General features: G+C 39.6%; 1 protein-coding gene across 1 annotated transcript in view; it reads left to right on the forward strand.

Moving 5' to 3' along the window:
* LOC120457662 overlaps positions 1 to 25,658 on the forward strand; it is a gene marked incomplete at its 3' end in the record, with an annotated part of 132,965 nt that overhangs the window by 76,151 nt on the left and 31,156 nt on the right. Inside the window, exon 4 of the mRNA XM_039645158.1 lies at positions 17,472 to 18,053. Coding sequence (XP_039501092.1) covers positions 17,472 to 18,053 — 582 coding nt within the window. The remainder of the gene's footprint in view (positions 1 to 17,471; positions 18,054 to 25,658) is intronic.

The raw sequence follows: 25,658 nt of genomic DNA on the forward strand, positions 1-25,658 counted from the left end.
ATAATTGGTCCAAAACACATACGATTCGTGCCGAAGGCCCCGTAGCTAGTACTCTTTAATTTTATTAGGTTTAGTATTGTATACTAGATTTAATTTTATTAAATAAATAAATCTAACCCTTAAAGTATACTTGGGGATTAATAAAGTTTCTGAACCGCTCTCCACGTACTAATCCCAGTTTTGAATTATCCGATATTACATATGGATAATGTAAATGTAAAGGATTACATTTTTTGAAACGCTTTTCATTTTTTAGACTTAGCTCTAAATTATTCGATATACACATGGGTTCTGATTAAGATTTTCGTAACTGTCTCCACTAAGTAAACCCAACTCTGAATTATCGGATTATCTAACCTTAACCGGTTATATTAATACATTTCAATAAAAAAAAAGCATAGTAGAATCGGCGTTTAAACAATTTTCGCTTAATTTTGGGTGCCGGTAAAACTCAGTTTTAAAGTGTGTTCTGGGTTTTTTTTTTTTTTTTTTTTTTACTTCACTTTTATTGTATGTTCAGCGCTACCAGCTTGCATCCCCATTTGACTTTGCTGGATATGCAAGGTCGCATTAATGTGTTCTGTAAGCTTATCCAACAGTGTTCTTTGTTGCGAACCTACGACTGATTTAATAACGTTAATAATTTCCTGCTTATCCATGCCATTGGATGGATCTTGTATAGGTCTAGATGTTTCTAAGGGTTCACCCCCATTTCTTTGCATGGATCTGGTAGTAACGCCCTTTCTTCGGCCTCGGCCTCTGCCTCGCCTTGGCTCGGTTCCTTCTAATGAGAGACGTTCTCCATTTGAATCTCCTGCCTCAGACGGTATATTTCCTACAACAGCGCGTTCAGACTGTTCTGCATTAGTCAATTCGGTCTGCAGATCTACATTATCGACCGTAAGTAGTTCTGTAGTACAGAGAGCGCGACAAGTAGGACAAGCTGGAGAGCTTCTAAGCCAATTTGTCAAGCACGCATGGTGGAAGGAATGTTTGCACGGGGTTGTTGCAACCAACTGGCTTTTCTCGAGGTTGATAAATTGACATTTACTAATCAAAATACCAAGCACAATCGACCAATAAATTCCAAATTTTACTGTTGCCCACAGGCTTGTAAGCAAAAGGTTGAAAGCCAAATACAAGATATACAATAGCCCTTTTCACAAGTTACGTCTGTCGTCTCGGAGTAGAAAATCAGAATGATCGCGTGTTCGCTGTACATTTTGTCAAAGGCGCGAGCCTAGCGAGCTTTAACGGGACCTTTCCAGGCTATGAGAGCGACGACTAAGGTGCGAAAGGGACAACTAGAACTTACAGCTTCTGTCTTTGAGAGTTGTTGTGAGCTTTCAATTAACCCTAGTAGGCCGAAAAGTGGTCTCGTCTAGATTTGTACCGATGATAATAATTTTGGTTTAATTTTTTTTTCTCTGCTTATTTTCTGGTACACTGGCCACTACAACCACAGATTATGTTCCTAAGTTTCGACGGGAATCGTAATCTGAAAAAGGAGAGTGTACTACCTTGTTTGTAAGTCTTTTACGTGGTATACGCCCATTTTCTTTCCATTTTCACCAGATAACTCATAATATGCTGGACTGAGTTTTCCAGCTACTGTTGCTGTTACGAACAGCTATTGTTGCTGTTACGAACACTTTAGCTAGTTTATGGCTGAATTTCTTGCTAGCGTTGCTTTGCGAAAAGTTTCGAACATAAACTTGATCTCCAACTTTAAATTGTATATTTCTACTTCTCAAGTTATATATTTTAGCGTTGGCTTCGTGCGATTTGGCAGTGTTCAGCTGTGCTGTGTATCTGGCCATTTGTAATGCATTTGGATACATTATTCTAGAATCGTCTGAAATCAAATTAAGTTTTCTGAGCAGTTCGTAGTCCTTACCATTCAAGATCATGTTTTGACCGAACGTCAGAAAGTATGGTGAATATCCTGTCGTGGTGTGTAAACAAGATCGAAGAGCTCCATTTATCTCATTCAAATTCTGATCCCAGGTTGTATGATCTGTTCCCACATAAGCACGAATTGCCGCTAAAATCGAACGATTTAATCTCTCGCTTGCGTTAATTTGCGGAGAGTAAACAGCCGTGCATATATGCTTAATTGAATATCGGGTTAGAAACGATTCAAAGAATCCTGACCGAAACTGAGATCCATTGTCAGTTAATATCGACTCTGGTACTCCGAATGTAAACAAAATTTAATTTTCCAACTATTCACATATCTTGGCAGATGTAAATTTCTTTAAGGGACAGAGGAAATGGAACTTAGTAAATTGATCCACTATGACCAACAATCCTATATTACCTGATTTCGAACGAGGGTATGGACCTAACAAATCCATATACAGTCGTTGGAATGGTCTCTCTGTTTGCCTAGGTTTTCCCATCGGAGGACGAAGAACTATGTTCGGACTCTTAGTTTGCTTACAGGCCGAACAGCTTGTTGAAGAACACTTTGGGTTAACTTTGAAGGTACCCAAAGTTTCCACAAACTATCGTCTGACTCCGTTTCGTTAGCAACAGCTTCAGTTCTTTTGTAGACATATCCGTCAGTCACTTTAAGATCAGGGAGTTTTTCTTGGTTTGCACGAATGCGATCAATCAGGTCTAAATACTCAAACGAGCGAAACTCTTCCGATTCCAAATCGATAATCGGACCTAATTCTTCTTCAGCAATGACATTTTGAGAACCCTTGCGGTGTTCTATGCGAAAATCAAAACCTTGCAATTGAATAGCCCATCGGGCAAGTCTTCCTGACAAATTTTTTTGACGCATGAGCCACTGAAGTGCTGCATGGTCCGTAACTACCAAGAAGTCTTGACCCTCGATGTACGCACGGAACTTCTTTATTCCCTTAATAACAGCCAAACATTCCAGTTCGGTTACGGAATAGTTCCTTTGTGCTTTGGATAACATGCATGACATGTATCCGATTGGCATTTCAAATCTTTCCTCATTTCTTTGGGCGAGGACGCAACCCAAACCAAATGAACTAGCATCACACAACAAAACGAATGGCTTCGAGAAATTTGGTGTTACCAGGATGGGAGCGGTTGTTAATCTATGTTTCAATTCCTCAAAGGCATTCTTAGCAGCGATATCCCAGACTAATGCGGTTTTATTCTTCTTAATCATTTCTGTCAGGGGATAACATACTGTTGCATAATTATCTACAAATCTACGATACCATCCGGATAAACCTAAGAACCGACGGAGTTGTTTCACTGTTGTTGGGAGCGGAAACTCATTGATAGCCTGAATTTTTGATGGATCGGTCTTGATCTGTCCGTCAGAAATTAAAAATCCAAGGTATTTTATTTCTCTCATGCAGAACTTAGATTTTTCTACATTAATTGTTATGTTGGCCTTTCGTAAACAGAGTGCTATTTCTTGCAACAGAACCAAGTGCGAATCAAAGTCAACTGATAGGACTAATAAGTCATCAAGATATAACGGGTGTTTTTTTTAGAGGTATAGAACTTTAAGTTGGCATTACTGTTCAAGATGGCGACCGATTTAACAGCTGTCAAGTGATTTATTCTCAGTTTGGTTTGGCAATTCGTCATGCGTGCTTACAAAATCCAACTCGTGCAAGAATTGAAACCAAACGATCATCAAGCAAGGCGTAGATTCGTCGAATGGGCCCAAAACGAGATTGCTGTTGTTCCCGATTTTTCATAAGCCTCCAAGATCTTGTGATTTAACACCGCTAGACTACTTTTTGTGGGGCTATGTAAAGTCATTGGTCTATGCGGATAAGCCACAAACGCTAAACCATTTGGAAGACAACATTCGCCGTGTTATTGCCGATATACGGCCAAATGTTGGAAAAAGTCATTGCAAATTGGACGTCCAGATTGGACTACATCCGAGCCAGCCGTGGCGGCCATATGCCAGAAATCATATTTAAAATGTAATGCCACAAGATTATCTTTCATGTCAATAAAATTCATGTCAATCGAATAATCCATCGTTGTTTTATTGCAATTTAAAGTTCTATACCTCTAAAAAAAACACCCTATACAAAAACTCGGTTTCGAAGATGGGCTGGTATGACATGATCCATTAACCGGCATAAGGTCTGCGGTGCATTAGTAAGACCAAAGGGCATGACCTTGTATTGGTAAAGAGGACGGTTAGGAACAGTAAATGCTGTATACTGACGCGACTTCTCATCTAACATTATTTGCCAAAAAGCATGTTTCATGTCGAGACCGGTTATAAAGCGTACAGGAGGTAAGCGACTCAGTATCCCGTCAATTTGAGGTAATGGGTACGCGTCCTTCCTGGTATGCTTATTGACTTCGCGGGAGTCTAAACATAACCTAACCTTGCTTCCCTTTTGCACAATAACGCAATTACTGCTCCAAGGACTGCTAGAAGGTTCTATTATATCAAAAGCTAACATATTATCAATTTCGGTGAACATAACTTTCTCCCGTGCAGGTGAGATCGGCCAGTGCCTTTGCTTAACAGCCTTAGCGTCGCCGACGTCAATCGAATGAGAAATGAGGTTCGTTCGCCCCAAGCCTTCTCTTCCATAAGAGGGAAAAATGTCAATTACGGCTTTTAGCTTATGTTGTTCGCTACTGGAAAGGTTGTGTAACTTTGGTGATTCCATATCTTCATCTGTAGGACCACAATCTAGCTCACTGATGCTTTCCTCAAGCTTATCCGCAAGTTTAAATTTTCTAAAGAAATCTATTCCCAGATAAACTTCTTGTGTTAAGTCGGGTATAATGAAAAATTCTATGTTTTCGGTAATGTTTCGAAATGTCAAGGTGCATGTTAAAATTCCTTTTACAGGACAAAGGTTACCACTAGCTGTCTTAACTCAAGAGTGAACGAGCTGCATCATGACCTACGCAACTAACGGTGGCTCCTGAGTCTAACAAGGCGTTGTACTCCTTGTCGTTAATAACAACGGAAGTGTAGAGACGATTATCTCCCTTCCCTTGTACTGAAGAAATCAAAAGCCTACGAGTATAAACTATATTCTTCCAAAATTTTCGTAGACGGAGAGTAGATCTTCTAGGCTTAACTGCTTTAATTATAGTGCTTATATTTCCAAATATCTTATTTTTAATTTTCAAATAATTAGACAATCTTTCATGAAAAGGTAAAAATGAGGTGTTTACTTTTTCAGGTTTGTGTCCGACTTCCTTTAAAGTTTTCTCCAACAGGAATGTCGGCGTCTGCTGGTGTAAGGATGTGCCTACTGTAGACTGGTCGACACATCCTTCGATCGGTTTTCCGAAGGATTACATTTCTTACAATTCGGTTTATAGGTATTCTTGATGCCACACCCATAGCAAAATATGGTCTTGACATCCAAGCAATCGTCCCAACGGTGACCTACTTTATCACAATTCCAACAAGTCATTTTAAAACGATTAATGGCTGATACTGTTGGTTGCGAATCTTCGGCAGGATCTGGTTCCTGACTAACCTCAGAAATATTACGTCGATATGCGAATGATGTTTTAGTTGAATTAATACGAACTTCGTTATAGAATTTGTCGTGCTTTTTAACTTCTGCTAACAATTTCTTAACTGAGACTATGTTTAAATGAAGTAACTCAAGTCGAAAGGAACTTTTAGAATTATCTATCAAAAGCTTAACCAAGTCCGGTTCAGGTAGAGATCTCTCGAGTCGATTTACTAGTTCTTCCATACTGATTTGATATGAATCGAAAGACTCATTCTCTCCTTGTTTACGTTTCATTACGTTTTCTCCATAAGTCAACATCATCTTCTGTATCATCATACTTGTCCCTAAAAGCAAAACAAAAGGTTTCCCAAGTGAGCTCCTCATGTTTTCTCAGAAATTGCCATAACCAATCATTTACCCTTCCAGATAATAATAAGTGTAAATGATCGCATACTAATTGAAAATCGTTACCTAAGGTTCGAGCTGTCAATGAGCGAACTCGGTAAATAAATTCTGCGGCCGCTGGACCTTTCTTGCTTCCATCGAACTTAAGTTTCCAATCGTGAATAACTCTTCCGACCTTATTTGAAAAAATACTAACTGACGACCTCTGTGTAGAGTTCCTTAATTCATTTTCCTGTAAGGCTGTGATAGCCTGATCATTATGTGAGTGAGGAAGCCTGGCACCATTTTCAGCGCTACCAGCTTGCATCCCCATTTGACTTTGCTGGATATGCAAGGTCGCATTAATGTGTTCTGTAAGCTTATCCAACAGTGTTCTTTGTTGCGAACCTACGACTGATTTAATAACGTTAATAATTTCCTGCTTATCCATGCCATTGGATGGATCTTGTATAGGTCTAGATGTTTCTAAGGGTTCACCCCCATTTCTTTGCATGGATCTGGTAGTAACGCCCTGTCTTCGGCCTCGGCCTCTGCCTCGCCTTGGCTCGGTTCCTTCTAATGAGAGACGTTCTCCATTTGAATCTCCTGCCTCAGACGGTATATTTCCTACAACAGCGCGTTCAGACTGTTCTGCATTAGTCAATTCGGTCTGCAGATCTACATTATCGACCGTAAGTAGTTCTGTAGTACAGAGAGCGCGACAAGTAGGACAAGCTGGAGAGCTTCTAAGCCAATTTGTCAAGCACGCATGGTGGAAGGAATGTTTGCACGGGGTTGTTGCAACCAACTGGCTTTTCTCGAGGTTGATAAATTGACATTTACTAATCAAAATACCAAGCACAATCGACCAATAAATTCCAAATTTTACTGTTGCCCACAGGCTTGTAAGCAAAAGGTTGAAAGCCAAATACAAGATATACAATAGCCCCATTTGGGTAGTCCCAAAGACACGAGATGCATAAGGCAAACAGAAACATAGAACTGAAATACGCGACCGAAAAACAAATGAAGTCACAGTGGGAGACAGATACCCGATCCCAAACATGAACGAAATTTTAGGATAACTAGGCATATTGAACTACGTCAGAACTGTTAACCTAGCAAAGAATTTCTACCAGATCGAAATGGATCCAGATTCAGTTTCAAAGAGTGCCTTTTCCACCAGTCACATTTCAACGGTGCATGAATTATATTTCGCGACCGCTCTTAAATAAGCATTGTCTCGTGTACTTGAAAGACATAATTGTATTCTTGACATCCCTAGAAGAGCAATTACAATTGCTCGGACTAGTTTTCGAAAAACTGGCAAAGGCCAACCTTTAATTACAGCTTTACCAGTGTGAGTTTTTAAAACTCTCGTTCTAACACCAGGCGGCATAAAACCAAACCCTGATAAAATTAAAGCCATTCAAAAATATCCAACTCCCACCAAAAGAAATAAAGCTTTTCTTGGACTGACAGTGTAAAAAAAGAATACACAAATTGACAAACCAAGAATATGACTCTGCATTCAAAAATTTAAACAAGAGAGAACGCTATACTCGAGTTCCCCGACTATCTGATACCCGTTACTCAGCTGGTGGAAGTGCAAAGGGGAAATTTCCATACCGACAGTTTTTGCCGGTTTGTGAAAAAATATCAAAACATTTTTCAAAAGTGTGGGCGTGGCAGCTTTGGGCGGTTTGTGGGCGTTAGAGTGGGCGTGGCAAACAGTTTTTGGCATATCGATAGAAATTTACAAGACCAATACAAAAATGAAAAAATATTAAATTTTTTTTCAAAAGTGTAAGAGTGGCAGTTTTGGGCGGTTTGTGGGCGTTAGAGTGGGCGTGGCAACATGAATCGATAAACTTGCGCTGCGTCTATGTCCCTGGAGTCTGTATGCCTAATCTCAACTTTCTAGCTTTTATAGTTCCTGAGATCTCGGCGTTCATACGGACGGAAAGACAGACAAACAGACGGACATGGTCATATCGACTCGGCTATTGATTCTGATCAAGAATATAAATACCTTATATGGTCGGAAACGCCTGTTACATACTTTTCAACGAATCTAGTATACCCTTTTACTCTACTTTTACTTTTAGTAACGGGTATAAAAATATAGAGAAAACGCGGAAACAGTGTTCCGTCAAACCTACCCCACTTTAATCCTGAGCGATAAGATCTCGACGCGTTGGATCCTGGTTGTTGCTATATATACTGATGGAATTATACATATGTCGCAGATTTACTTTTAATTTCAAATATAACGACCGTTTTCTGCTACTTTGTGTTCGCCTCTTTCGTTTTGCATGTTCTTAGAACACGCATTTTCTACTTCGCAACAGCGTGGCAAATAACTGTTTCTGCCGAATGTAGTCTGGTCGCGGGCGTGAGCGAGAGGGAGAGAGATATATTCCCGCTAAGAACGGGACGAGCAAGGAATAGACAAAATTGCCAGTATGTGTGTTGGTATTAATGTATGTGGAGTGAAGTAAGTCTCCAAAGTGTGTTGGTATTGCGTGTAGACTCGGGTTCTACGCATTATTGCAACATTTGTTCTTCACATTAAGTTTTTGATCGCCGAAGAAGTTAGACATGCCTCGCTCCCGAATTAAACGCGCGGCCAGAAAACGTTACGCTGACGCGGTGGAAAGCGATGCAGGACACGAAAGTGATTGCGATTCGACATCAGAAGTGGGATTACCTACTCCTACTTCCAATAGTGAAAATAATTTACAGACAATTTTGGAGTCGCAAAATCGTCATTTTTCTGAACTGTTAAAACAAGTGCAAAACTCACAAAGAGACCCAAAAAACTCAAATGCTGTCGTATTGCCAAAGTTTAATCCCGAACGCTCAGGCTCAGACGCTCAATCCTGGTGCTCAACGGTGGATTATAACGGGTGTTTTTTTTAGAGGTATAGAACTTTAAGTTGGCATTACTGTTCAAGATGGCGACCGATTTAACAGCTGTCAAGTGATTTATTCTCAGTTTGGTTTGGCAATTCGTCATGCGTGCTTACAAAATCCAACTCGTGCAAGAATTGAAACCAAACGATCATCAAGCAAGGCGTAGATTCGTCGAATGGGCCCAAAACGAGATTGCTGTTGTTCCCGATTTTTCATAAGCCTCCAAGATCTTGTGATTTAACACCGCTAGACTACTTTTTGTGGGGCTATGTAAAGTCATTGGTCTATGCGGATAAGCCACAAACGCTAAACCATTTGGAAGACAACATTCGCCGTGTTATTGCCGATATACGGCCAAATATTGGAAAAAGTCATTGCAAATTGGACGTCCAGATTGGACTACATCCGAGCCAGCCGTGGCGGTCATATGCCAGAAATCATATTTAAAATGTAATGCCACAAGATTATCTTTCATGTCAATAAAATTCATGTCAATCGAATAATCCATCGTTGTTTTATTGCAATTTAAAGTTCTATACCTCTAAAAAAAACACCCTATATATTTTCCGAAAATCAACTGGACGGCAGCGCTCTTGTGATGACCCTCAGCAAGTCGCTGGAAGGGAGTGCGTCCCATTGGCTATCTCAGACGTGCTTCCCTGGCATAACATGGACTCAGTTCCGAGAATTATTTTTGCAACATTTTGCGGGAACAGAGACATTAGCTGCAGCGGTTATGAATCTGCTACAAGGATGCCCTACGGAAGGAGAGTGCCTGTCATTATACGGAAGCCGAATGGTTACTTCGCTTATGGCCAGGTGGAAGTCGCTGAGTGTGGAACAAATTGCAGTCTCCGTTGCGCTGGCACATGCAGCTGGAATTGACAGGCGTTTGAGGCGTTTAGTTTTTACCACCAATATCGACACTCGGAACGAATTACAACAAGAACTTAAAGCTTATTCGTTTGATGCTAGACCGAGCCAGCATTCCAACAATACATCAGCGCCGCCAGGAAAACGAGCTAAGCTCTATTCTCACATCAAGTGTCATAATTGCGGAAAAACCGGCCACAAAAAGGCGGAGTGTCGCTCAAAACCAGTGGCAGTTTATACCCAGCAACCCGGCCAACAACGCCCTGGTTACATGGGAGGAAGAGATCGGTCTTCTGTGACCTGCTACAAGTGCGGAAAAGATGGACACGTTTCTACTGTGTGTCCTGATCGTCAGGAGCGTTCGTCATCTAACAAAACCCATATCGTAAAAGAAGTCAACATCTGTACTGTCCTTGAGCCCGTTGGAACTGTATCGCAATCTGGTGAGTCGTTCCAATTCTGCTTCGATTCCGGAGCTGAATGCTCACTCATCAAAGAAGCCGCCTCGCAGAGACTATCCGGAACTAGAATAAGCAGCGTAGTCATTTTAAAGGGTATTGGTAGTAATACTGTTTGTAGCACTTTACAGATACTGGCAAATGTTATGATTAGTGAACGTTCATTTGAAATATTGTTTCATGTAGTGTTAAATGATTACATCAAGTATGACGCTCTGATTGGTCGAGATATTCTGAGCCAGGGAATCGGCGTGACAATTACATCAAAGGCCCTTACTATGTTTAACGAAAAATCTATATTACCCATTGAAGTTTCTGAATGCAATCCTGACTTGGCTAATGTTGACACCGACGTGCATGGATCTGATAGAGACCAATTGTTATCAATTTTGCAAGAGTATTCGGGTTCATTTATTAGTGGAATTCCACAAAGCCGTGTGTCTACAGGACAGCTAGAAATTCGCTTGATCGACCAAAATAAGACGGTTCAAAGACGCCCGTATAGGTTGAGTGTAGACGAAAAGGCAAAAGTTCGGCATCTAATTCAACAGCTGTTAGAATCAAACATTATAAGACCTAGTTATTCCCCTTTGCGAGCCCTATGTTGCTTGTTCGAAAGAAAAATGGTACAGACCGCCTCTGTGTGGATTATAGGGAGCTTAATGCAAATACAGTCTCGGAGAAATATCCATTGCCGCTTATTTCAGATCAGATCGCTAGGCTGAGTGGTGCCAGGTTTTTCAGTTGTATAGACATGGCAAGCGGGTTTCACCAGATCCCAATTCACCCGAATTCAATTGAGCGGACGGCGTTCGTTACCCCAGAAGGCCAATTCGAATATTTAACTATGCCATTCGGACTCAAAAATGCCCCTGCTGTGTTCCAAAGAGCCATTAATCGTGCCTTAGGTGATCTTACCCACTCATACGCAATTGTCTACATGGATGACGTAATGATAGTTGCACATACAAAGGAAGAGGCGCTTGATAGGCTACGAGTAGTATTGCAAACACTCACTCAAGCAGGATTTTCTTTTAATATTGAAAAATGCTCGTTTCTTAAGTCTTGTGTAGAGTATTTGGGTTTTGAAGTTAGAGAAGGTGAGATTCGACCAAACCCTAGAAAAATTCAAGCCCTTGTTAATCTGCCACTTCCGCGGTTCATCACTCAGTTGAGACAATTTATCGGACTCGCCTCGTATTTTCGCCAATTTGTACCAAAGTTTTCACAACTGCTCAAACCTCTTTACGCTTTAACTTCAAAGAGCAAACCATTTGTGTGGGAATTGGAGCATGAGCAAATCCGGCAACAAGTAATATCTATTTTAACTAATGAACCTGTTCTCACTATATTTGACCCACAATTTGATATCGAGCTTCACACGGATGCTAGTGCCGATGGCTATGGCGCTATTTTGTTGCACCGAATTGAAAAGAAGCCTCGAGTTATCGAATATTTTAGCAAGATGACGTCATCAGCAGAATCGCGTTACCATTCATACGAACTGGAGACTCTTGCCGTATACAACTCCATAAAACACTTCCGTCATTACTTGCATGGCCGTTATTTTGTTGTGTTCACCGACTGCAATTCGCTTAAGGCCTCTCGTACAAAGATAGAGTTAACTCCCAGGGTTCATAGGTGGTGGTCGTACATGCAATGTTTTGATTTTGATATAGAGTATAGACCTGGACAGCGTATGGCCCATGTTGACTTTCTGTCCCGGAATCCAGTTCCAGAAAGTGTTAGGAATTCAGCAGGTATAGTGGAAAAGCATATCAATCTGACAGAAATATCTGATGGTTGGTTGTTGGCCGAACAGCAAAGAGACGAAGAAACCGCTCTTATTGTGTCTAAATTACGTAATGATGAATTGCCCGGAGATTTGGCTAAAAGCTACGAACTACGGTCTGGGACTCTGTATAGGAAAATCCAAAGAAACGGAAAGTCTCGTTGTTTGCCTATAATCCCAAAGCCATTTAGGTGGTCAGCTGTCAACAATGTCCACGAGTCAATCATGCACCTTGGTTGGGAGAAAACTCTCGAGAAAATGTACGAGTTTTATTGGTTTGATAAAATGTCCAAATACGTTCGCAAATTTGTGGACAATTGCATTACTTGCAGGTTGTCAAAGCCCCCGTCTGGCAAAATACAAGCCGAACTGCATCCCATTCCTAAGATTGACATCCCATGGCATACAGTTCATGTCGATATTACCGGGAAACTTAGCGGCAAAAATGATCAGAAGGAATATATAATTGTGCTAATAGACGCATTTACCAAATTCGTCTCCTTATCCCATACCATAAAGCTAGATACTATAAGTTGCATTAAGGCAGTAAGGTCTTTAATATCGTTATTTGGTGTCCCTTCTCGATTGATCGCTGATCAAGGACGTAGTTTTGCTAGTTCAGGGTTTCGTGATTTCTGCTCTGCTCAGAAAATAGAGTTGCACTTAATCGCCACAGGTGCTAGTCGTGCCAATGGCCAAGTAGAACGAGTTATGAGTACTCTCAAATCCATGCTAACTGCGGTTGAAACTGGCCAGGGATCTTGGCAGGATTCTTTATGTGAAATTCAACTGGCTCTTAATAGCACGCCCAATAGAGTGACCAAAGTTAGCCCGTTAGAAATACTTATTGGCAAAGAAGCAAGGCCGTTTGGTCTAACACCTATCATAAATAATGAAAATACTGTCGATGTGGAAAAAGTTAGAGAAATAGCAAAACGTAACATGGAAAAAAATGCCAAAATTGATAAAGAAAGATTTGACAAGAATAAAGCTACTGTTGTGAGACACAAGGTTGGTGACCATGTCCTACTCAAAAATGAAGAGCGGCACCAGACCAAACTAGATCCTAAGTTTAGAGGCCCATTTTTGGTGTCCGAGGTACTACCAGGAGATAGATATAAGCTCAAAGCATTAAACAATAATAGAACTTATAAATATTCTCACGAATTTTTGCGAAGTATGCCTGAGAAGGGGATTACCACAGAATTAGAAGATGAAGGCGCAGAAAAAGACGCTGTGAATCAAGCCAGTGAGGGCTGTGATGAGGATCAAGCCAGTGAGGGCTGGGACCTTGAAATTGATTAAGATTTTGTAAACCTTCGGATCGATTCGGGAGACGACTTTCTCTTCAGATGGGTGCCCGAGTTAATGTGGTTCGCCATTTGATTGCAGATTAATTCGAATCCCGGAAACGATTGTTGGTGCTGGTTATTTGGCTGGCTTATAGACTGCGTCAACCGTGTGCCATGTATGTTGGCCGGTTTGTCGAGTTGTAAGCTGTGCTCTAGGCTAATAAGAGTATAGACTGGCCGGTTTGATGAACCGTGCGCTAGTGGAAGAAAGTAATGTAATGAACTAAGAATGTAAACGCTCTCAGAGAAGCACTATGAATATGGTATGTTCTGAATAAAAGTTGGTGGTAATCCGGATCTCATGGCTTAAAATTAAATGATAAAACTAAGAAATGAAACTTGGAAGAAATGTGTTAAGTTGCTTAAAGAATAAACAGAAAATAATAATGATGTAAATGAAATGAGAAAGGAAAATGCGTTATGAATTATTAACCCACGAGGACGTGTGTGAGGTCAGGAAGGCCGTGTCGCAGATTTACTTTTAATTTCAAATATAACGACCGTTTTCTGCTACTTTGTGTTCGCCTCTTTCGTTTTGCATGTTCTTAGAACACGCATTTTCTACTTCGCAACAGCGTGGCAAATAACTGTTTCTGCCGAATGTAGTCTGGTCGCGGGCGTGAGCGAGAGGGAGAGAGATATATTCCCGCTAAGAACGGGACGAGCAAGGAATAGACAAAATTGCCAGTATGTGTGTTGGTATTAATGTATGTGGAGTGAAGTAAGTCTCCAAAGTGTGTTGGTATTGCGTGTAGACTCGGGTTCTACGCATTATTGCAACATTTGTTCTTCACATTAAGTTTTTGATCGCCGAAGAAGTTAGACATGCCTCGCTCCCGAATTAAACGCGCGGCCAGAAAACGTTACGCTGACGCGGTGGAAAGCGATGCAGGACACGAAAGTGATTGCGATTCGACACATACATATACATTCGTGCACCAATAATTTGTAAGCCGAACGATAACGTAATATACACAAACAAACAAAAACAAAATATATACTAAGTATGGGTCGTCCATCTAGACATATATATTTACGTACGTTTATGTGTTTTTCTGCGGCACGCTTCAGTCGCTATCCGATTCTCAGATTACTTGAATTATGCACTTGTTTTGAAAAATACACCGCTTCACTTATTCATTGTTTATTTGTTTTGCCGGCTTTTATTTTATGTCCGGCTGTAGGCAGTGAGTTTTAATTGACAGATTGTTTTGCCCGCTACACTGCTCATATCTGCTGAGCGGACTCCGTTTCCCGCGCTATGAACTATTGGGGTTGCGGGATAGTGGATATCCCTTCCGGGGTATGGTGATGGTCCAGACGCAGCAGCACTGATCGCTTGTAGATCCTTACTTACTGCGGTAAGTCTATGCTGTACGCCTAGGATCTCATATTTGTGGTCAATGACTTCCACGGTGTTGATATGTGGTGGTATTGTCGGATGCCTTGGACTCCTTGCCGTCATCTTGAGACTTCTATTATATCTTTTGGCGCAGCCGTTATGATTGTAGTTCTTCCTTCAGAAGTATTCCTTTTGTCGGCCCTGAGAATTGAACTCTTGAGAATCGAATACTTTATCGTTGCGCTACGGTCTTTTTATACCGGCTTAGAGCTGTTCCTGGGCTACTCCAGACATCGGTCTTTTATGCCAAGTGTTCCCACCTAGGAGTCATATTTCTAGATGTCTCCTATCTTGGGAGTCAATACCCCTTCGGTGAACTGTGCTCGTTACTGGAGTAGGATTTCTCTGTGACCGATTGCGGCCGTTGAACTGATCATCGGACACTCGTTCTTTAAATCTTTAACGTCTTATGATCTTACACAAAGGGAGGGTGCACGTAACAAAGGACAAATTAGTTATCACAGGTACATCTTTCAGCTTTTGCTGCAACAGTTAAATTAATCAAAATCAGGTGGAAAAGCACGACAAGATTGCAAGGATATGTCTAAATATGTGTTTAGACATGATAAGTAGACAAACTATAAATATGTTCTATTTATGGGCTGCAATAAACATGTCACGGGACAGCATAAGTGGCAACTACATTTAAGTAGGATTGCAGTGGTCTATTGCCGAAGTGTCAAGAGATATGACCACGCGGAGGTGATTAGCGCGATCATAGGCCTCAAAAATAGATTTAAGAATAAATCTCAGCTGCATTGACCAACGCAGACTGCAGCGTCTCACAAGCGCTGCATTATATAATTAGATGATAAGAACCTATGTAAGAATGAACTCATTAAGTGTACACATTAGTTTATAGTGTAAACAGATACATATGAAAGAAGCATGACTCGTACAATTTACAAACATTTACTATACAAAATACTTTACTTTATACTGCCGTACTTTTTAATATATTGTTAACATATTTTCTGCTTAGCTATTTTCAAACACGCCCTCTTCTATTTTAGTTCTAGATAACGCGTTATTTATTTTTATACCCGTTACTCGTAGAGTAAATGGGTATACTAGATTCGTTGAAAAGTATGTAACAGGCAGAAGGAAGCGTTTTCGACCATATAAAGTATATATATTCTTGATCAGGATCAATAGCCGAGTCGATTTGGCCATGTCCGTCTGTCCGTCCTTCTGTCCGTCTGTCTGTCCGTATTAACGTCGAGATCTCAGGAACTACAAAAGCTAGAAAGTTGAGATTAGGCATACAGACTCCAGGGACATAGACGCAACGCAAGTTTGTCGAATCATGCTGCCACGCCCACTCTAACGCCCACAAACCGCCCAAAGCCACCACGCCCACACTTTTGAAAAATGTTTTGATATTTTTTCATTTTTGTATTAGTCTTGTAAATTTCTATCGATTTGCCAAAAAACTTTTTGCCACGCCCACTCTAACGCCCACAAACCGGCAAAAACTGTCAGTGTTGAAGACCTCTTTCGCACTTACACCTCTGTGTAACGGGTATCAGATAGTCGGGGAACTCCACGAGTAACTTCTCCGATTAGTCAACCAAGCGAATTTATTGTTTTCGCAAGGCAAACTTTCTGTGCCTGAGTATTTTATACCTGGCTTTAATTGGTCCGATATTTACTCCTGCAACAAAATGACGTCAATCTCTAACAAAGCTCCTTGATTTAACAAAGAGTTGACACACCTAAGAAATGTAAAGACCAGACTCTGTTAAATTTTACCGTGCTTAATGCTCAGTGTTACAAGAACTATTTAGACCGTTGTAAGTTCCAGTACGCGGAGGGTCCGAAATTGTTTTGTAATTTCGTTAACGTAATTTCTTACCTTTTCTCGCTATTTTTGAAAATACTATGGTAACATTGCATCAGGCAATAGCCGATCTAGGAGTCCTTTAAGTTCCCACTCCATAAAAAAGGTAACAAATTAGATACAGGGAATCACAAAGGAATCTCCAAATTGTCGGCTATCAGTAAGCTTTTGGAAAAAATTATCACTCCTCATTTGCAGCACCTTTGTAGGTCAATTATATCACTATTTCAGCATGGTTTTATAAAACGAAGATCAACAACCACTAACCCCTTAAAGCTAACTTCCGTGGTAATACAGGGCTTCAAAAACTATCTTTAAACATATGACATCTTTACTGACTTAAGTAATTGACTCCGTTAATCATTCTCTTCTAGTAAGTAAACTTGACTTATAAGCTTTCCCTGTTGATCTTCTAAATTGGATTTTATATTATCTGAATGGAAGGATGCAACGGGTCCTATTTAAAATTTTTTTTTTGTATTCTCCGAGACACATCCGGTGGTACATCCGGTGACACATCCCACAAGGGAGCGACTTACACTCTAAGTGGGTGCTCTTTGGACAGCATAACACGGGTAAATGATGTATGTGTTCTTCTGGACCCTAAACTAAAATTTTCAGACCATATTTCGTATATAGTCAATAAGGCCAGAGGTGTGCTTGGTTTTATAAAAAAAGGTAGTCAAAGGAATTTGATGATCCTTATGTGACCAAAACCTTATTCATTTCGCTAATCCGTCCGATTCTTGAGTATGGATCCCCGGTTTGGAATTCACAATACGTAGTTCACTCGGACCGCATTGAATCTATCAATATACTTCTTACTGTTCGCATTTTGTACTATTATAAATACTTCCTCGATTCTGTATTCTTATCTATATCGAGTCTATATTTTGCCAAATCGAGCCGTACGATAATCCGCAGCGCCCCTATAAAAATAGCTCATTAGTTTAGCCAAATCAAACAAAATAACTATAATACATAATTATTACCTCTTTTGATTTTAGGAGGCATTGTGTGTGCAGACCGAAGACGTGGCAAAACTTTTTACATCAAAGGTCGTCCGGTCAATTCCAGAACCAACAGTACCACCCCCACCGCCGCCCGTATCTATAAATGCAAATTTAAATTCTGAGCCCATATATGAGGCAATAAACTCATACAAGCTAACAACAACCAAAGAAATAAAAAAGGAAAAGTACATGTTACATGATTACAAAAGCATTAGAGATAACAGTAAGAAGTCCACTCCCTCTACTGCAGTTTTTGTAAAATATCAAATTGATGAACGTGAGAATAGACGAAAACATAGAGTGGAAAAAAAAATTCATGAACTAACATTTAATAATAGTCACAAAGATATTTACATCGATGATTCCTTTTATAATATTTTAGAATTTGCCGAAAACTATTTTAATACACATGACAATTCAACTGAACATAACTTTACACCGACACAAAAGGGAACAAGTTCCGATATGTTGGTAAAACACAACATGACAATGTTTTCTAAGTCAGACAAAATTCCAACATCACATATACACATGTATGATCCTGAGAATGTTTTATTGTCGTGCAACATGTTTCGGGTAAGTATAATTCTCTTTCCATAATATGTAATATTATTTTTATATTAATATTGCAAAATTCGCTCTAAGAATCGATATCATGCGCTTAAAATAAATAATAGAGTGATCAACATGTACAGATTAATAAAGTACAAAAATATAATACTTTGTTGTACTTGGATAAACAAAGAAAATTTAAATTCAATGAGAATTCGTTTTTATTAAATCTATTATTATTGATTTTTATTATTTCATGCAGAAATTATTAGTATTAATGGTTTATTGTAGTAATATAATAAATCTATAAAAGCTATAAGAACCCCTAATAAAAAAAATTCGTTTTTGTTATACGATGGAAAAATTCCTATTAATTATATATATCAATTTCTTAACAAAGCACCTTCAACCGTACGCCAAGCGGCCAACGCAGCACGGCACGAGGCGCATGGTCAGCGTTCTGCCGCGACGCTAACAAGTATCCATAGCTTTGGTTAGACTCTAAATGCGTAAGCCTGCTAGTTTTAATAGAAACATGAACGGATCATAATAAAGAATAAATAACTCGAATAATACTTTGTTAATTGGCGCCCAACCGGCTCTAGAACTCTGGAACGAAACAGTTTCGGTAACATTAAAGCGGTAATTTTGGAAATAACAAATTATCGTGAAAAAAATAATAATAACTTCCGCTGCCTCTTCAAGTTACTCTTCCGCCGATACTTCGTCGACGCCCCTTTAAGTTATATTCTAGGCAAAAAAAAAAGAGATTAATGTAAGTGGAATGCTAAACGTTATTAATCCTTTTAATAATAAAGATATAAATAAAAACAAGAGAGAACGCTTTAGTCGAGTTCCCCGACTATCTGATACCCGTTACTCAGCTAGTGGAAGGGAAAAGGAGAGTCTTAAACACAGTTTTTGGCGGTTTGTAGGCGTTATAGTGGGCGTGGCAGAACGTCGATAGAAATTTACAAGACTAATATAAAAATGAAAAAATATCAAAACATTTTTCAAAAGTGTGGTAGTCGCAGCTTTGTTCGGTTTGTGGGCGTTAGAGTGGGCGTGGCAAAAAGTTTTTTGGCAAATCGATAGAAATTTAAAAGACTAATATAAAAATGAAAAAATATCAAAACATTTTTCAAGTGTGGGAGTCGCAGCTTTGTTCGGTTTGTGAGCGTTAGAGTGGGCGTGGCAAAAAGTTTTTTGGCATATCGATAGAAATTTACAAGACCAATACAAAAATTAAAAAATATTAAAACATTTTTCATAAGTGTGGGCGTGGCAGTTTTGGGCGGTTTGTGGGCGTTAGAGTGGGCGTGGCAACATGAATCGACAAACTTGCGCTGCTTCTATGTCTTGGGAGTCTGTATGCTTAATCTCAACTTTCTAGCTTTTGTAGTTCCTGAGATCTCGACGTTCATACGGACAGACAGACGGACAGACGGACAGACGGACGGACAGACGGACGGACAGACGGACAGACGGACGGACAGACGGACGGACAGACGGACATGGCCAGATCGACTCGGCTATTGATCCTGATCAAGAATATATATACTTTATATGGTTGGAAACGCTTCCTTCTGCCTGTTACATACTTTTCAACGAACCTAGTATACCCTTTTACTCTACGAGTAACGGGTATAAAAATATTGCTGAGTTGATCAAAGAATTTCGAATTTGAAGTGAACACATTTTTTCCTGTGATTTGCAAACCTTTTTTTTTTTGTCTTTATAATCAATATACCCAATACGGTGACAGATTAATGTGGAGAAACGGTAATACCACGAAATATTCTGACGAAATAATTAGCTCGTACAGAGAAAACAAAATTTCTGACATAATGACTCAACAAGACGTAATCAGAACCATGGGGATTGACATTCGCGCTTGAGGCACAAGCTAAACAGCTAAGAAATGTATGATATGGATAGAGTTTTCCGCAGTAAATTAGATACTTTAAAAAGTGACATAAATAAAAAAACTAATTGTTGAATTCCAAAGGTCAACAGTTGTTCAGGGCATTGCCAGATTTTCTGCTAAACAAGACGAATATGTCGCCTGGCGAGAGGCGGCAACATGGCAGTTCAGGCACTTCCGTGCACTTGGTATTACAAGAAATAAGATACAAGGCACGGTCAGTTCATCTTTAAATACTATGTTAAATTTCAAAGCTATTATTACAAAACGCCAATACGCGTTATTTTACAGAAACTCTGTACTCTTAGACAAGGAGAGCTATCCTTGCTAGAATACAATCATGACAAATGCTCCTGCAGCGGCAGCGGTTTTAAATGAGCAGTTCAGAAAGGATGCATTACATTGCTGGCCCTAACAAATATCTTATATCGGTAATATTTTCGGTACAATCCGAGGATTTGTCGTCAGCTTTGTCCTTATCCCAAGAGGCAGAGTTTGCAATGAGTACTCACAGTACCCATGCTTTGCTAAAACTAACGAGGAAAGATACCAATAACCTGGAGGGTAACACCAGCACCCGCGTTATCAGAATAATGATAACGATAGTAACCAAGGAAAACAAATATAGTAATAACCATAAAGACAGGTCAAACCAACAGTCAAACTCTCAGGGAAACTCACACTCGAGTACACTTCAAGACAACGGTTCCAAAGTTGAGATCCACAATCTTAAGCACCCTCCAATGGAGGGTTACCAGTCGATATCGCGTATTCGACAACCGACTAATTTGTATTATTATATTATTTTATTAATGTTAATTATTCGGCTCAGGACCAGCACATTGTTGGTAATGATTACCAGTCCCTGGCTGAGGAAAATGCTCAAGCATATGAAGATTATGTGAGCAATGATTCTTGTAATTTTTTAGGAATAAGTCCTTCCTCCTGTTCATCGAACTGGATGTAGGAGGAGGATTAATTCTTAAGTTACTTATCGATATCGGTGCCTCAAAAAATTAAAGCCTTAAACCTTTATTCACCTTAAAGAATGTCTTACCCGTCGAAAAGTCCGTCAATGGGCGCACACAGATTACAAAAAAATGTCCTACTAAATAGTTCAATAAAACAACCTTTTTCTTCATATAACGAACTCTTAAAGATTGTGACGGTATAGTGGGCCTTGACCTGGTTATGCAAGTTGACGCACAACTTGATATAAGTATCGGTATCATCAGGTTTAATGGCGGCACTCGGTTTCTTAAGTACAAAACGTGCCCCGAAGTAAATTTCACACAGGTTGATGACTCTGACGACCCTTTGTTTATAAAAGAATCTTTTGATATCATGATTAATTGTAGGTCAAATGCGTTTGCAGACCCAAACGAGTCGCTACCCTACAATATAAACACCGTGGCTGCCATACAAAAATGAGCCGGTGTACTCAATTTAGAATTTAAACAACTTCTAGAAAACGACATCATTCGACCATCAAGATCGTCCTACAATAAACCTATATGGGTAGTTGATAAAAAAAAGTGTCGATGAATTCGGTCATAAAAAGAAAAAAAATGGTCATAGATTTCAGGAAACTAAATCAAAAATCCGTCATAGATAAATACCCAATACCTAATATATCTTCAATATTGGAAAACGTGTGTGAGGCTCTATATTTTACAACACTGAACCTTAAGTCGGGCCTCTATTAAATAGAACCGGAGGAAAAGGATTGAGAAAAAATTGGAAAAAGCATCAGCAATGGGAAGTATGAGTTTTGAAGGCATCCGTTTTGTTTAAAAAATGCACCGAGCATATTTCAGAGGGCTATTGATGCTGTCCTCCGTAAGAAGGTCGAAAAAACCTGTCATGTCTATGTTGACGATGTGATCATTTTTTTCAAAAACAAAGATGACCACGCAAAGCATATTAACTGGGTCTACAAAAACCTCGAAGAAGCTAACATGAGAGTGGTTTTGGAAAAATCCAAAATCTTTAAAAATAGCGTGGAATATCTGGGGTTTACTGTGTCCAGAGGTGGAGTGCAAGCTTCACCAGAAAAGGTACAACATTTTCAAATCCCGATTAAGGGATTTAAGGGGTGTTTTATCAAGAAATTTCGCTAATATCGCCAAACCCCATTTCATAGCGAAGAATCCCTGACCTACACTATAGAGACTACTGACAAACCAATGAACTGCTTTATGAATCAGATAGTTATTGATAAATAATACCATGAAATATTTGTAGAATTGGAATTAAAATTGTTTACAGGACCACTATTAGTTGACTGACCAGTGACACATCGACACAAATTACGACACTTACATAGATCAACCATAGAGACGCACGTAGTAACGGGTGTTTTTTTTAGAGGTATAGAACTTTAAGTTGGCATTACTGTTCAAGATGGCGACCGATTTAACAGCTGTCAAGTGATTTATTCTCAGTTTGGTTTGGCAATTCGTCATGCGTGCTTACAAAATCCAACTCGTGCAAGAATTGAAACCAAACGATCATCAAGCAAGGCGTAGATTCGTCGAATGGGCCCAAAACGAGATTGCTGTTGTTCCCGATTTTTCATAAGCCTCCAAGATCTTGTGATTTAACACCGCTAGACTACTTTTTGTGGGGCTATGTAAAGTCATTGGTCTATGCGGATAAGCCACAAACGCTAAACCATTTGGAAGACAACATTCGCCGTGTTATTGCCGATATACGGCCAAATGTTGGAAAAAGTCATTGCAAATTGGACGTCCAGATTGGACTACATCCGAGCCAGCCGTGGCGGTCATATGCCAGAAATCATATTTAAAATGTAATGCCACAAGATTATCTTTCATGTCAATAAAATTCATGTCAATCGAATAATCCATCGTTGTTTTATTGCAATTTAAAGTTCTATACCTCTAAAAAAAACACCCTATATAAACTTGCTGGGGACAGCTCTGAAGGTTGTAGCAGGGACTCCTAATTTCGATGAATGGAAACAGATTAAGTTTAGGCAAACGAAACTTACCGATTCGGAAAACCTACAAATGTAAATAAACCCTAGCTGAAATAGTTAACTCAATTGGCAAAACAGATGACATGAAGAACTTAGTCATTGTCGTAACACTTTCAAGAATAAACTTGATCAGCCCAGTGATGTTTAACAACGTTGATGTTAAGGGGATGACTCTTAAGGATTTCACAGATATTAGCATAACAGATGTATTAGAAGTAGCTTCTATCAAAACATTTCAAAATAATGACATTTTGTATTACGTACTTATGTATCCCATACCTATGTGAGTATGTAAAAAAGTAAACGTATTTCCCGTACAACATTCTGGTAAAATTCTGGACTTCGAAGACACAAACATCGTCGCTGACTGCGGTACGGATATCTTTGCTTTTGGCGAATGTTATTCAGCAGTTAGCAGCTGTGCGCAGCAACTAATAGTTGGAACCCTAGCCCAATTCAACACTCGCCCTGGCCATCTGGGTAGGCTGGTTGTAATAGACGACGGCGCTATCATCATCAACGATGCTACTGTAAACATCTCAGGCTCTTCAATCTCCGGAACCTACCTGGTGAACTTTGACGACGAAATCACCATTAACGAGACACGCTACACCAACAACTATGGTGTCTTTAGGAGGACACCGGTGGTTTCTGCTGTTACTCTGACGAATTTGCATCACATTGGTCAAATACAATCCATGTTGACCTATATGGAGCTGCGGAGTCAAATTGACAGCCGTCATGATTTGCCTGGTACGGGAACAAAGCGAGATCATCAAGAACCTACAGACAAACACCAGGAAAACCGAGGTCACGGTCAGCAGATCCCTACGCCAAGGAGCGATCTGCCGTGACGCTGCCGAGTATCCATAAATGCTTTAAATGTAAGCTTAAGTTAGTTTTAAGAGAACCATGAACAGATCCAAACGGATTATAATAAATCACTACTTTGTTAATTTATACCATGACCAGAAGACGTTAGAAATTAAGAGGACAAATAATAGAACAAGATAGAGCACTATACTCCAGTTTCCCGACTATCATTTACCGGTTACTCTGCTAGTGGAAGTGCGACCGAGAATTTCAACATTATTTTGCCAATTTGACTAGAATTGTACGAATTTGACGGAGGTACTTTTTGACGAGTTCCGTAACTTAGAATTCTTATGCGTAAAACTGTCATTTTCTGATAGCTATGTTTATATTACGTGCTCGTACATTCCGCCGTCTTCTGAATTTCCTGAATATATTAACCATTTGTCCGCTATCCAATCCGTTACAAACTGACTGTCCGATAGGGACCAACTAGTTGTCCTAGGTGACATTAATATACCAGGCACTAAGTGGTCCACAGAGGAACAGTCGAATATTCTCCTGCCTATAGCACAGCATGACTTTATTGACGGCTTGCTTGACATATCGTTGTCGCAAGTTAATTATATTCGAAATTCTCTTGGTCGTTTATTGGATCTATGTTTTGTTTCAAATCCTGAAAGTGTGTTTCTGACTAGAGTAGCACCTCTTAGTCAACCTGAAGATCCATACCATCCAACTTTCGAGGTGACAATCGACACAGGTACCGTAATAAAAGAGAGGCCAGAAAAGTCAACCAAACGAATTCATTGTTTTCGTAAGGCTAACTTTCAGAGGCTAAATCTTTTTATATCTGGCTTTAATTGGTCCGATCTATATTCTTGCAACATAATGGCCGATGCCATAGATATTTTTTATAATGCAATTAAATCATTCTTCAACTCTTGTGTTCCGATGTACTATCCGTCTACCTCTAACAAACCTCCTTGGTTTAATAAAGAGTTGATACATCTAAGAAATGTTAAGTCCAGACTTTATATAAAATTTAAAAATACCGGTTCTCAATCTATATTTTCTAAATATGTAAGTGCTCGGTTAAATTTTACCGGGCTTAATGCTCAGTGTTATAAGAATTATTTAAACCGTTGTAAGTTCCAGTTCGCACAGGATCCCAAACAGTTTTATAATTTCGTTAACACTAAGCGCAAAACAACTAGTTACCCTTCCTCGCTATTATTTGAAAATACTTCGGTAACATCGGATCAGGCAATAGCCGATCTATTTGCCAAGCTTTTTCAAACCACATATTCTACGTTACCTCATTCCGAACGACCTTACTCTTACGCGGTATCAAAGTCAAATTTAATATTCTGTCCCACTTTAAACGAAAGCTCACTGCTTTATGATCTTCAGCGAGTTAAGCCTGTCTATTCGCCAGGTCCCGACGGAATTCCTGGCTGTGTGCTTAGATTCTGTGCGGAAGCCTTGTGCAAACCTCTACTAAAACTGTTTAAATTATCTTTGGAATCTACTCAGTTCCCCCAAATATGGAAGGAGTCCTTTGTGATCCCTCTCCATAAAAAAGGTAGCAAATCGGATGCAAGCAATTACAGAGGAATCTCCAAATTGTCTGCTATCCCTAAGCTTTTTGAAAACGTTATCACTCCTCATTTGCAGCACCTTTGTAGGTCAATTATTTCACCATGTCAGCATGGGTTCATGAAACGCAGATCAACAACTACTAACCTTCTGGAGCTAACCTCCTTCGTAGTACAGGGTTTCAAAAATAATCTTCAAACAGATGTCATTTATACGGATTTCAGTAAAGCATTCGACTCTGTTAATCATTCACTTTTAATAAAAAAACTTGATTTATTAGGTTTCCCTGTTG

Source organism: Drosophila santomea, unplaced genomic scaffold (assembly GCF_016746245.2).
Source record: "Drosophila santomea strain STO CAGO 1482 unplaced genomic scaffold, Prin_Dsan_1.1 Segkk6_quiver_pilon_scaf, whole genome shotgun sequence".
In the NCBI taxonomy this organism is placed as follows: Eukaryota; Metazoa; Arthropoda; class Insecta; order Diptera; family Drosophilidae; genus Drosophila; species Drosophila santomea.